The sequence below is a fragment of the Rana temporaria genome, chromosome 1 (assembly GCF_905171775.1).
Source record: "Rana temporaria chromosome 1, aRanTem1.1, whole genome shotgun sequence".
Taxonomy (NCBI): Eukaryota; Metazoa; Chordata; class Amphibia; order Anura; family Ranidae; genus Rana; species Rana temporaria.
The window spans coordinates 476600274-476614796 of record NC_053489.1 but is presented as its reverse complement, the minus strand read 5'-3'; the positions used below and the strand labels follow the sequence as shown (position 1 = coordinate 476614796).

Sequence of the window (14523 nt, the reverse complement as noted above, 5' to 3'; positions counted from 1 at the left end):
AATTACTTTAAAAACCTGTCTAGTGTGTTTTTTTTCTTGGCACCCCCCCCCATACTCAATCACATAGGGTGGGGGGCCGGGATCTGGGGCCCCCCTTATTAAAGGGGGCTCCCAGACTCCGATAAGCCCCCCCCCTCGCAGACCTCGACAACCAACGGCCAGGGTTTTCGGGAAGAGGCCCTTGTCCCCATCAACATGGTGACAAGGTGCTCTGGGGTGGGGGGGCCACAAGGCGCCCCCCTGCCCCAAAGCACCTACCCCCCCATGTTGAGGGCATGCAGCCTGGTATGGTTCAGGAGGGGTAAGGGTCTGGTATGGATTTTAGGGGGACCCCGCGCCGTTTTTTTCGGCGTAGGGGGTTCCCCTTGAATTACATACCAGACCTAAGGGCCTGGTATGCTCTTGGAGAGGGAATCCATGCCGTTTCTTTATTTAAAATTTGGCCTGGTGTTCCCCCTCATGATTCATACCAAATACCAGCTCTGTGGGAGGGAGGGGTTTGCAGTTCACACTGGGGCGACTTCCTGTAAAGTAAAGTAAAAACTATCAACGAGGATCCGACTTGGAGGTGACTTCCATTGAAATCAATGGGAACAAGTCACCTAGAAGTCGGATTGAAGTAGCACGACCGCGGAATTGTCAGTTAAAGCGACGCAGTGCCGAATCGCAAAAAGAGGCCTGGTCCTTTACCTGCATTTTGGTCCGGGGCTTCAGTGGTCAAACAGCAAAAGGAAAAAAAAAACATTTAAAGATGTACAGTGGTAGTAAAGCCCTTAAGTGCCACAGTCTGTAGTTTACAGTAAGGAAACTCCAGTGCTTCCCAGCAACACAGAATAAGCCTGCTCTGGATACAACTAGTTCAATTTAGTTCCACAGGTAAAAAAGGTAAATTAGATAGACTTTTACACAATGCAAGTTGTAAAGTTCCATGGAAAGCATTACTAGTTCATTGACTGTTTTTACTTATTGCTCTGAAACATACTCTCATACGGAGTGCTTTCTGCCTGACCACAGAGGAACTTCTCCTCAGAACCATACTGTCCTTTTGACACAATAAGAGACATAACTAGAAGGATAGACAGACAGACTGGTGCCCAAAATACAAGAATCTGTGTCAGAAGTAAAAAAAAGAAATATAAAGTACTTCACAGTGCTAACATATGTTCTAGAGGTGCATGTAAAACTTCAAAAAGTACTTTGAAAGGCAGTTTTGTAGACATTTTATGTTTAATATGAAGCTGTTGCGGCAGAAGGAGAAACAGCAGTTACTTTACAGATGTATAAGAAAAATAAGGCCAAACAGGACTGAATCAGATCGTTATTGCCTTTATTAGCCATCTGGTGATGAGGTGCAAAGAAATTCGGCTGACACTTTTATGGTTCATCAATTATTTGCAGCAGAGGAAGCTTTATGGCCCCACATATCAACATTAAAGCTTACAAACTGAGATTTGCCAAGTCTTTGCACCGACTACAAAAGTGGGTTTAGGAAATATCACCATTTTATGCTTGGGTTGTTGGACTCCCCCTGCTGGTCATAATAAAGTAATACCACCATACAACCAAATGCAACATTTTTAACACTTAAAACCAACTCAGACAGATGTTTTTGTAGCATTCGCAAAAAAAAAAAAAAAAAAAGTTTATTTTTTTACCATTAAAAATGCACTGCAGACTTATGACTTTTTTTTTGGATGCTAACTAAGCTCAGATCGAATCTGATGAGTTTACTAAAGTCATGAAAATTTGCGTACGACAGAATAAAAATTCGGAAGTGTTGTAATGCATGGGTATTGCATTTTCGAAAAGACAGCTGTTCTGATTAAAACGAAAATCTGCCGATAGCCAATATCGGATGAACTATCCTGATCGCCTCTTGAAAGCTCTGTACTAACGATCAGAATATCGTACGATCACTCCGGGCATAAGGATAACAGTCAATGAGGCAGCAATATTTATGGGTTTTAAAGCGGTGGTTCACCCTCCATAACAACATTTTAGCATAAAATTCGGCATAGTAGCGCGAGCTACAGTATGCCTGTATTTATTTTTTTAGCCCGGTACTCACTGTGCAATCGTATATTGAAGATTCCGACTCCCCGCGGGGAATGGGCGTTCCTATCAAGAGGGAGGATGATTGACGGCCGGCTCTGGCACGTCACGCTCCCCGAAGACAGCCGGAGTAGGTCTCGGCTCTTCACGGCGCTATACGGCGCCTGCGCACAGACTATGCGCAGGCGCCGTGAAGAGTCAAGTCCTATTTCGGCTATTTCCGGAGAAGCGCGACATGCCAGAGCCGGCCGTCAATCACCTTCCCTCTGGATAGGAACGCCCATTCCCGCGGGGAGTCGGAATCTTCAATATACGATTGCACAGTGAGTACCGGGCTAAAAAAATAAATACAGGCATACTGTAGCTCGCGCTACTATGCCAAATTTTATGCTAGAGGGGAAAAAAAATGTTTTATTTTTTTTATAGGGTGAACCCCCGCTATTGAATCACTGACTGTGATATCTAGTGAAGCTACTCAGGTCAGCAAATTGTAGTAACGAAGATACATTTGTAACCAACCACAGCGACCTAATCACTAGTTACAAAATGCCATAAAATATTACAGACAACTGTAGCTGGTTCAGATCTTTGCTACTGAATATCCCATTAGTCACGGCTTTTATAACTATATGAATGAAGCTATCCACAGTACAAATAAATCCTGTACAGAGACTGACATTTCTTTGGAAAATGCCAACTTCCTGACAGTCTGACAACTTTCTGAGTCCATTGATCAACACAAGTAAGCTACTAATAAAACTGCATTCTGATTATTGGTCAGTGACGCAAAGGGGTCTAGTTCGAAAAAAAAGAAAAAGTTGCTCCGTGAATGTCCAAGCATTCGCACAAATGTCACAAATCCTTGTAATGTTTGTAATAAGTGTAATCTTTTTTTTTTTATGTACCGTATATACTCAAGTATAATGCACACCATGACTTTATGTGATGAAAAAAAACGACGTTTTAAATCATGAAATAAAACAACGTTTTTGAAACATCATTTTCAAAAACGACGCTACCTACACACCATTGTTTTTTCACAATGCTCTAGCAAAGCGCGGTTACGTTCAACACTCTTTTCCATTGAAGCTAGCTTCATAACTTGCTTCTGAGCATGCGCGGGTTTAAAAACGTCGTTTTAAACGTCGTTTTGCCCACACACTATCATTTTAATTGACACAAAAAACGACGTTTTGAAAAACGACACAAAAAATTGAAGCATGCTTCAAATTTTTTTTTGTCGTTTTTCACAAGACATAAAACAACGTTTTCCCCCACACACGGTCATTTTAATTGACGTTTTTCAAAACGTCGTTTTTTTTTCCATCACATAAAGTGATGGTGTGTACGCGGCATGAGCCTAGTTTTTCAGCACATTTTTTTGTGCTGAAAATGCCCCCCTCGGCTTATACTCGAGTCACCTTTTTGCGCCTAATCTCCGGACTTTGGGGACCCAGTACCGGCTGGCCGTAGGTCCCCCTGGACCCCAAACTTGGCACACATATAGCCCAACTCTTCTTCTACAAGTGTGCAAAGCTTGTTGTCCGGGGTCCTATGGGTAACGGTAATTTCTCTAGTAACTTTGGGGACCCGGTACAGGCTGGCCGTATGTCCTCTGGACCCCAAACTTGGCACACATATAGCCCCTCTTACTGTACAAGTGTGCAAACTTTGCACACTTGGGAGCACCAATTTTTCAAAGCTGGACACCCCCTTCTATATACTCCCATGTTAAACACAAGTCTAGTCATTGACACAGTGAGGCATGCACGTGGACACCCTAGGCTTATTTTCAGGTCGGCTTATACTCGAGTATATACAGTATTTGCTATAATTTGTATTTTATATATTATTTGCTATAATTACTTTATAGTTGCCATAAAGCAGTATTTTAGGAAAAGATCATATTACGGTATCTCTAGAATTGCTACAGACATTTGCATTTTTTTAAAAAGTGTTGAAGCCTTTGAATTAAAATAAGTCAGGCAACCAATGCATTAAAAGGAGAGCAAATGGCAGTCACTGTATTTTCTTAGCATAGTTTTACTTGAAGTTTAAGTGAAGGAGCTGAAACAAACTGAAAACAGAATCCGAGTTGGTCTCACAAGATTCTAAATCCAAAATGATCTCTGTTGTGTCTAAAAGTAATCCCAAGCATACAAATGCAGAAAAGCTGTTCACATGCAGCCTTTTGCAAAGTATAGAGTCGTAACACAATCATGGCGGTATCCCTCAAAACTGGAGGATGAAAAAATTGGGGATAGTGTCATTCCAACCCTCTGTTTTTATTGCTGGTTACATGATAGGTGTAGAACTTCCATCGAATGCAAAAAATCGACAGTATCTCACATAAGTGAGTACACCCCTCACATTTCTGTAAATATTTTATTATATCTTTTCGTGTGACAGCACTGAAGAAATGACACTTTGCTACAAAGTAGTGAGTATACAGCTTGTATAACGGTGTACATTTGCTGTGCCCTCAAAATAACTCAACACACAGCCATTACTGTCTAAACTGCTGGCAACAAAAGGGAGTACACCCCTAAGTGAAAATGTGTCACGTGACTCCTGGGTGTCATGCGGCTCGTTAGTGTTACAAGGTGTCAGGTGTGAATAGGGAGCAGGCGTTATCGCTCTCACTCTCTCATACTGGTCACTGGAAGTTCAACATGGCACCTCATGGCAAATAACAGAGGATCTGAAAAAAATAACTGTTGCTCTACATAAAGATGGTATAGGCCATTAGAAGATTGCCAAGACTCTGAAACTGAGCTGCAGCACTGTGGCCAAGACCATACAGCGGTTTTACAGGACAGGTTCACTCAGAACAGGCCTCGCCATGGTCGACCAAAGTAGTTGAGTGCACATGCTCAGCATCATTTCCAGAGGTTGTCTTTGGAAAATAGACATATGAATGCTGCCAGCAATGCTGCAGAGGTTAAAGGGGAGGGGGGTCAGCCTGTCAGTGCCAAGATCATATGCCGGTTGGTCTGCATGGCTGTCATCCCAGAAGGAAGCCTCTTCTAAAGATGATGCACAAGAAAGCCTGCAAACAGTTTGCTGAAGACAAGCAGACTAAGGACATAGATTACTGGAACCTCGTCCTGTGGTCTGATGAGACCAGGATAAACTTATTTGGTTCAGATGGTGTCAAGTGTGTGTGAGGAGTACAAAGACAAGTGTGTCTTGCCTACAGTCAAGCATGGTGATGGGAGGATCATGATCTGGGGTTGCATGAGTGCTGCCGGCACTGGGGAGCTACAGTTCATTGCGGGAACCATGAATGCCAACATGTACTGTGACATGCTGAAGCAAAGCATGATCCCCTCCCTTCGGAGACTGGGCCGTAGGGCAGTATTCCAACATGATAACGACCCAAAACACACCTCCAAGATAACCACTGCCTTGCTAAAGAAGCTGAGGGTAAAGGTGATGGACTGGCCAAGCATATCTCCAGACCTAAACCCCATTGAGCATCTGTGGGGCATCCTCAAACGGAAGGTGGGGGAGCTCAAGGTCTCTAACACCCACCATCTCTGTGATGTCATCATGGAGAAGTGGAGGAGGGTTAAGGCAATGCTGGAAAATAAAGGTGGCCACACAAAATATTGACACTTTGGGCCCAGTTTGGACATTTTCACTTAGAGGCAATGCTCACTTTTGTTGCCAGCGGTTTAGACAATGGCTGTGTGTTGAGTTATTTTGAGGGGACAGCAAATTTACACTGTTATACAAGCTGTATACGCACTATTTTACATTGTAGCAAAGTGTAATTTCTTCAGTGTTGTACATGAAAAAAGATATAATAAAATATTTACAAAAATGTGAGGGGTGTACTCACTTTTGTGAGATACCGTATATGTCCTGGGAGGTTCCCAATAAATGTACTGGGCACTAGGGATTACAAATCTATGTTCAGATATCAAATATTTTGTAATAGTCATTCATCTGCGGTGGCGCCGGATGCCGCATCAGTCGGGGGACCGCCGAGGGGTGGACGCCTTTCTGATGGCTACAAGGTGCAGGTGTCTGAGCACACCGCCATTTGGCGGATTGCTCGGCTCACCTGTCAACCTCAATATACAGGTGCACAATACACACCCAGATCAGAGATTAGCTAACAGCATACGCCACCCCCCACCTCCTTAACTACTTATAACGGGCACATGCAGCAAACAATTGCTGCATGGCCAGGACATCCACTTCCATTGCATCAACTAGAGAGAAATAGTGTTGAAAGGTGACAGACTTAAGACTCGTCTTTCTTCCTACTTTCCCCACACTCTATGCTTTATTACTCCATTCCCTTCCCCTTTGCTGGTATATCTGGTGTCTGTCAGCTTTATATACTGTTTAGAAAGTGCATGTCCTGTTTGAATTTTCTCTTCCCGATTTACCTGTGGGTGTGGATTTTTGCCATACACTGTGAGACAGCTGATTGGAGGAAAGGCTCACACCCACGCTCCGCATAGGCAGAGACATGCAGAGCTGTACTGTGAATAGACCAGCTCTCTGCTAATCTATTTATAGCACCCACCCTGACACAAAATTCAGCCTGGTTTTATCACAGTTGTCAGAGAACTTATTAGAAGTTATCAAGCTGATAACAGAAGAACGAAGCAGGAGAAAGCCATGGGACTAAGGACTTTACAGAGAGATAAGAAAACACTGAAGATATATGTGCCCAGCTCAAATTTCATTAATCAGGTTTATATCCACTTTAAGTACTATTTAAGTATTTAGGGTAGATGTTTGAATATATTTATCACTTATACACATTTGATTTGCAGTGCCACACATTATATTGTTTATTCTTTGTATTAGGAGGCATATCTCCATTTTGTGTTTGCAGCTTATTTTTTGGGGATTTTGGGCACAATTTTTTCCCTTAAAGAAAAAATTACAAAAAAAGAAATAAAAATGTTCTGTTCTCATTTGGGTCCGAGTCAGTCACGTGGAAGATCAGCTATTTAGAAAGCACCTTGTATTTCTATAAAACGATTACAAGGCATTTTCCAATTGGCTTGCAAGACAGAGAAATGGGCAGATGATGTCACAAGCGGCCCCTTGGCCAAGTGGAGGATGCCTTGTATTTATGGAGAAGGATACAAGGCACTTCCTGAATGGCTGATCAATCAAATGACTGACTGTTTCTTTCTGGACTCACAAGGGAAGTGTGTAGGACTCGGACAAGATCAGTGAACAGCTTACTCGATGAAGCAAAAGCTGCTGCAGTCAGTGTATTGAATAGCTGGACTGTTCTGGGACAGTAAGAATTAATTTCAACCATGCTGGACCCCAAAAAAAATTCCAGTCACTGGAAACATGGCCTTTACACATCGAAGAAAATTCTATAACTGGGGACACCTCCAGTTAAAAGGTTTGAGAGGAGAATATTTGCAATTGTTTTCATTCTATGGCAATGCTCCTTGGCATTTTACAGACACCTATACCTGAAGAAGTAATGACGAATATTGGGGATCAGTTTATTTCACAGCTGAACACACTGCTACTTGTATTTCAAGGCACAAGCTCTAGAGCCATCTTCCATCTTCTTCCATTGGCAACCGGTGATGTCACAGGTGAATGCGCTCTTAAAGAACGGCATACCTGTGCCGTTCCTTCAGAGCTCTGCAGCGTGATTGTGATTACCATCATCACAGCTCAGCCATCCAAGCGTCCGCGGCCCACAAATCCAGCAGGAAGACCAGGTGAAGCATCTGCAGCGGTGACAGCGCAAAGCTGGAGGGCTTCCTTACAAGTCTTTCATAATGTGCCAATATGCAATGCACACTAGAACATTATGCCTTTACCTTGCAGGGAGAGTTTTTTTTTTTTAAAGTTTACTACAATTTTAAAGTGGATGTAAACCCTCTCATCCTCAGCACTACTGCCATAGTGCTGATCTATAAGGATATACATGCCCCCTCAATGTATCCTTAGCTGTCAAATGTCTCCCCTCTGTCTGTTATGAGAACTAAAAAACTGCAGATTCTGTGGGTGGATCTGTTGTCTGGAGCTCGGTGGGTGGAGTCGTGATGTCAGTAGACTCCCCGCCCTCCTCTACACTCCCCTTGTCAACATGCATTTTTTCCTGTGTATTCATTACACCAAATTCTGCTATGATCACTAACATCCAGTCAAAATCCATAAAAGTAACCACATGACTTCAGAAAAGGAGTGGGGGTGGGAATTAAAAAATAATGCCTGTCTCCAGGCTAGTGCATGAGATTTGTAAACAACCTGTCACTCACAGCAAGGGGGCGGAACGGAGTAGGGTTTTTCCCCGTAAGTCCGTTTTATTTCACTGAACAATAAAAGAGGATTGCTCAGAGCTGGATTAACTCTGTGTGGCAAGATGATAGGAAATCTTATACTGTACATTGTGACATCAAAAAAATAAATAAAAATTTGGGTTTACATCGACTTCAAGTAAGGGTTTGAGAGAAGTGCTAGAATGGTACATCTTAGAAACAAATATAAACTGTCTTATAAACTCCTATGCTCATTAAAAATGAAGGAAAATGCTTGACTGACAGATAAGATTGTAAGCTCTAACGAGCAGGGCCCTCTGATCCCTCCTGTATTGAATTGTATTGTGACTGTACTGTCTTCCCTGATGTAAAGCACTGCGCAAACTGTTGGCGCTATATAAATCCTGTATAATAATAATAATAATAATAATAATAATAAAACGTAAAAGGTAAAAGTTTAGTTAATTACCATTTCTTGTAAAAGTTCAACGACTTGCTGAATACAGTCATTTACATCACAAGAATCAGTTTTCAGTACCAGCTCTGGGGACTCAGGCTTCTCATAACCAGAATCAATTCCAGTGAAACCTAAAAGACAGAATGAAATATGTACAATCATAGTGAATTCCAAGGATAAATATTAAAGTGGTTGTAAAGCCACTCATAAAGTGTTTCTAATCCACTCTGTTCGATAATGCTATGTTCCCCAGTGTGCGATTTAAAAAAAAGGCATTGTGTACCTTATTCCATTAGCGCTGATCGGTGCTCATGTGACCGCCTGGCTCTCTCCTCTCCCAGGCTGACAGCTACAGTTGGAGGGGCCGAGAAAGCCGAGCGGTCACGTGAGCGCCAATCTGCGCTTTGGAAAAAAGGTACACAGTGGCTTTTTTTTTTTTTTTAATCACACACACACACACACACACACACACACACACACACTAGGGAACATAGCAATAGCTAACTAACAGAGGATTGGAGAGACTTTGCACTGAAATTCTATCATCAGAAGGGGAGGATTGGTGAGCTGGCAGGCAGGGAGAAGGGGGGGGGGGGACAGAGGAGAGCTGTGGATGACGGAGGCATGTAAACTGACCACGTTGTCAGGGCTCAGGAGCCATAATAAACTGTGGTCAGTTTACAGAGGGGAGGGCAGCACCAGGCAGGATCCAGCCAGGTATTTTAGCTGATACCGGGGGCCAAATGACACAGCACAAGCTGTATAACATGCTTTAAAAGGAACACAATCTCATTTTTTTTTATGGGAGAAATGTCATGAAATGTCATGACACAAATTTTTTTTTTGTCGTTTTTTAGAACCCGAAAAATGATGTGAAGCCCACACACGATTGTTTTAAATGACATTTTTTAAAAACGTTGTTTTTTACATGCCAAAAAACGATTGTGTGTATGCGGCATAAGACAGTTGCTTCTACATGCTAAAAGAAAAAATGCCTAAAGATGAATTCTGGGTATGGAAATTTTGATCCATCTTGGACTAATGCAACTATGTATATACCATATCTGGCCAATCCCCACTGAAAGCTGGAAATCACTGACGTAGACACCACTATTCCAGTAATCTCCAGTTGCGTCTAGACCCTGTGTTGAGTGGCTGATTCATTCTGGACACAGGAGGCTGGCGCCCATTCAGAGAATCCTTTGAATAAGTGCAAGCGTTCTCTGATTGAATGAGATGGAGGGCAGGGCGGTCTCCACCTCAGCAATTAATACATTTTTTTGCATTCAGTCAAAAAGTGCAAGGCCTTTCTCTAAATGGCACCTGTTTTGATCGGCCAACCTCTTTAGTTCAGAGCGCAGCATGGCGGCCAATCAGCACCTGGAAGCAAGTGGAGGTGTCTGTGTGTAGCAGTGCCTACTTCAGTGATTTCCAGCTTCCAGAGGCATGGCCAGGCATGTATATACATGGTTTAAAATGGACCAATGAAAATATGTATAAAATATCTACACCTGGAAGTCATCTTTATTCAGAAACTTCCTCTTACGGATTTACAATAACTGTTAAAGGAAAACCAGCTACATGTCCACCGCAATGTCGCAGTCCCTCTAAAAATCGATCATCGCTGCCATTACTAGTGATAAATAACAATGCCATAAAAATATCCCATAGTTTGTAGACGCAATAACTAATCAATATACGTGAATTGAGATTTTTTTAACCAAAAATATGTAGCAGAATACACATTGGCCTAAACTGATGAAGAAATTTACATATTTTTATTGGGTATGTTTTATAGCAGAAAGTAAAAAATCCTTTTTTTTTTTGCAAAAGTGTGCTATTTTTTTGTTTATAGAGTAAAAAATAAAAACCGCAGTGGTGATCAAATGCCACCAAAAGAAAGCTCTATTTGTTGGAAAAAAAGTGCATCAATTTTGTTTACGTTGACGCACGTCGACAAAATTGTCAGTTAAAGTTTTGCAGAAAATGGCCTGGTCACTTAAGACCCGGACCATTATGCAGGTTCCTAACCGGACCATTATGCAGGTTAAGGACCTTTGCCCCTTTTTGCGATTCGGCACTGCGTCGCTTTAACTGACAATTGCACGGTCGTGCGACGTGGCTCCCAAACAAAATTGGTGTCCTTTTTCCCCCAAAAAAAGAGCTTTCTTTTGGTGGTATTTGATCACCTCTGCAGTTTTTATTTTTTGCGTTATAAACAAAAATAGAGCGACAATTTTGAAAAAAAATTTAATATTTTTTACTTTTTGCTATAATAAATATCCCCAACAAAGATATAAAAAAAAACATTTTTTTTCCTCAGTTCAGGCCGATACGTATTATTCTACCTATTTTTGGTAAAAAAAAAAAACGCAATAAGCGTTTATCGATTGGTTTGCGGAAAATTTATAGCATTTACAAAATAGGGGATAGTTTTATGGCATTTTTATTAATAATTTTTTTTTTTACTACTAATAGCGGCGATTTTTTTCGCGACTGCGACATTATGGCGGACACATTGGACACTTTTGACACATTTTTGGGACCATTGTTATTTTCACAGCGAAAAGTGCTATAAAAATGCACGGATTACTTTGAAAATGACAATAGCAGTGAAGGGGTTAACCACTAGGTTAAGTGTGCCCTAAGGGAGTGATTCTTACTGTAGGGGGGTGTTGCTGTAGGCGTGACGTCACTGATCGTCGTTCCCTATATCAGGGAACAGACGATCAGTGACAAGCCACAAGGAAGAGCGGGGAAGGTGTGTTTACACTCACCTCTCCCCATTCTTCAGCTCCTGTGACCGATCACGGGACACCGGCGGCGATCGGTCCCGCAGACACAGAGCTAAGGACCGGGTCGCGCGCGCGACCCACGGCTGGGCTCTTAAAGGCAACGTACAGGTACGTGCCTGTGCCCAGCCTGCCGACGTAAATACTTTTGCCACCCTGGAAAAGGGCATAAAAAAGGAATGACATCATGTGGCTTGCAGGAAATCCGGTGAAAATAAGAATCCAAATAAAAAAGGCTTACCTTTGATTTCTCCAGCTCTTGCCATTTTATAAAGACCTTTGACATCTCGCTGCTCACAAACATACAAAGGAGCATCTACAAACACTTCGTAAAACGGAAGACTAGCTGCCTCGTGAATTTGCCGTGCATTGTTACGATCCTATAAATAGAAGGATAAATGTTAAAAAAAATCCTCATGTATTTAATACAGAAACGTATAGAACGCTGTCAATTTACACAGCGCTTTATATACACTATATTATCAAAAGTATTGGTACGCCTGCCTTTACACGCACATGAACTTTCCCAGTCTTAGTCCGTAGGGTTCAATATTGAGTTAGCCCAAACCTTTGCAGGTATAACAGCTTCAACTCTTCTGGGAAGGCTGTCCACAAAGTTTAGGAGTGTATCTACGGGAATGTTTGCCCATTCTTCCAGAAGCGCATTTGTGGACAAGGCAGCCAGCTCGCAATCTCTGCTTCAATTTATCACAATCTTTATCGCAATCTATCGGGTTGAGGTCAGGACTCTGTGCAGGCCAGTCAAGTTCTTCCACCCCAAACTCGTTCATCCATGTCTTTGCAAATAGAAATTAAACATATTGTACGTAGAAGAGCTATTATCCGCCCTTCCCCATCCTGCAAAATGCTGACATTGTGGGGCACAGAAAGTTACTCAGGGAGAAGGATTTTAAAGACCTCTCTTAATAGGTTTCTATAAGGTCTTCAATCAATATCTGTATTCAATAATTAAAGCAACTGTGGAATCCACACCATCTTTAACAAGTTTGTTCAAACTGCTACTGACAGGTAAGGTCGCACCAAATATTGGTATTTAAAAGGTTTTGAAAGCAGTATTCACGGGATTTAATGGGATACATGACAATCAGCCTTAACTTTATGACCACTGACAGGTTAAGTGAATAACGTTGTCTGACTTGTTACAATGGCAACTGAAAGTCAGTGGGATTTATTAGTTAGCAAGTAAACAGTTTGTCCCTGAAGTTGAAAGCATACAAAATAGGCATCGCTGTTTGTTGTGTTTTGAGCTGCATACCCGGAGGCCAGTCAGGGTGCCCATATTGACTCATGCCCACAGCTAAAAGCTCCTACAATGGGCAAATCAGCCTTAGAACTGAACCAAAGAGCAAGTGAAGCGTTTTCGTTTACGTCATGTGGATGGTCAGATGTGTGCGCATTGCTTACCTGGAGAAGAGATGGCATCAGGATACACTATGTGAAAAAGGAAAGCCAGCACAATGCTTTGGGCAATGTTCTGCTGGGAAACCTTGGGTCCTGCAATTCATGTGGATGCGACTTTACAGCTATCACATACCTAAACATTGTTGCTGACCAAGTATACCCCTTCATGAAAATGGTATTCCCCGATGGCAGTGGCCTTTTTCAGCAGGATAATAAGCCCTGCCACACTGCAAAAATGGTTCAAGAATGGTTCGAGGTACACAACGAGTTCAAGGTGTTGTCTTGACCTTCATATTCTCTAGATCCCAATCGAGCATCTGTGGGATGTACTGGCAAAAACAAAAAACAAGGCTGATCCATGCAGGCCCCACCTTACAAATTACAGGACTTAAAAGAATCAGCTACTGACGGCTTGGTGCCAGATACCACAGCATACCTTCGGAGGTCTCGTGGTGTCTATGCCTTGATGGGTCAGGGCGCCCTAATCAATATTAAGTGGGTGGTTATAAAGTTATGGCTGATTGGTGTGGTCCTTAAAGTGGTTCTCATTTCTTATCTCATTCTCTGCATTGGGGAGGGGGGGGGGGACTTTCCAGGATCAGCTCCCCTCAGCCCCCCTCCCCTAAAATATTCACCTGGCTCCTCTTTTCATACAGTATTTTGCCCATCTGCAGCAGCAATGCTCTCTTCCTATATTCACGGGACATCTAGGCAGCAGCAGGAGCCACTGACTCCTGCTGTTGTCAATTAAATGTGAGAAGGGACTAGGGGTGGGACCAAGCCCTGCTGTGCGTGCCTATAGACATACACAGCCCAGCTCAGGAAAGTATCCACACGACTGTAGCACATGGCTTCCTATGAGGACAGGAGTAACGAAGTGTGCAAGCAGGGGACCCCAGAAGAGGAGGTAAGGGGCCACTCTGTGGAATACCCTTGCACAGAGCAGGTAAGTATAATAGGTTTATTATTTTCATTAAAAAAAAAAACTTGAATACACTTGGTAATACATACACCCAGATATTAAAATGTTTGCAACAACTATAATATGGGGGCATATGGCCATTTGGCTCATTCCAACAAGGCATCTATAGGGAGATCCCGTGTACTAACCTATCCCAATTAATATGTAGACCTGGTGGCGCCTTATGGGCTTTTTGGACAATTAAACCAAAAATGGTTCATTAATGTGGTCACTCAGACCTCCTTAAATGACCATTAAGTATTGAATATGCTTATTTCTGGTTCTAAAAATATATGACTTGGCATGGAACAGTAAACTTAAAATATCAGCCCTACCTAAAACTGGTAATTTATTGTGGCTTCTGACAATTTAATTATGTGCAGTCTTCATATTACTCTAAAGCCTCATATACACGATTGGATCTTCTTCAGACAAAGGGTAGGACTTTTGTCTGAAGGGAGTTGGCCAGGAACTTGTATTGCATACAAACGTTAAAGAATTGTTGGCCAAACAACACGAAACTACGTGTTTTTTCAGCTCTTTAGCGCCAACCTTTGGGCAACTTTTGCTAAGGTTGTGTTA

General features: G+C 42.3%; 1 protein-coding gene across 1 annotated transcript in view; it reads right to left on the bottom strand.

The window, feature by feature from the left end:
- Positions 1-14523, bottom strand: part of PAPSS1 (3'-phosphoadenosine 5'-phosphosulfate synthase 1) — a 155741-nt gene that overhangs the window by 105834 nt on the left and 35384 nt on the right. Inside the window, exons 4-5 of the mRNA XM_040329653.1 lie at positions 11800-11938; positions 8779-8897 (exon numbers count right to left, since the gene is read on the bottom strand). Coding sequence (XP_040185587.1) covers positions 8779-8897; positions 11800-11938 — 258 coding nt within the window. The remainder of the gene's footprint in view (positions 1-8778; positions 8898-11799; positions 11939-14523) is intronic.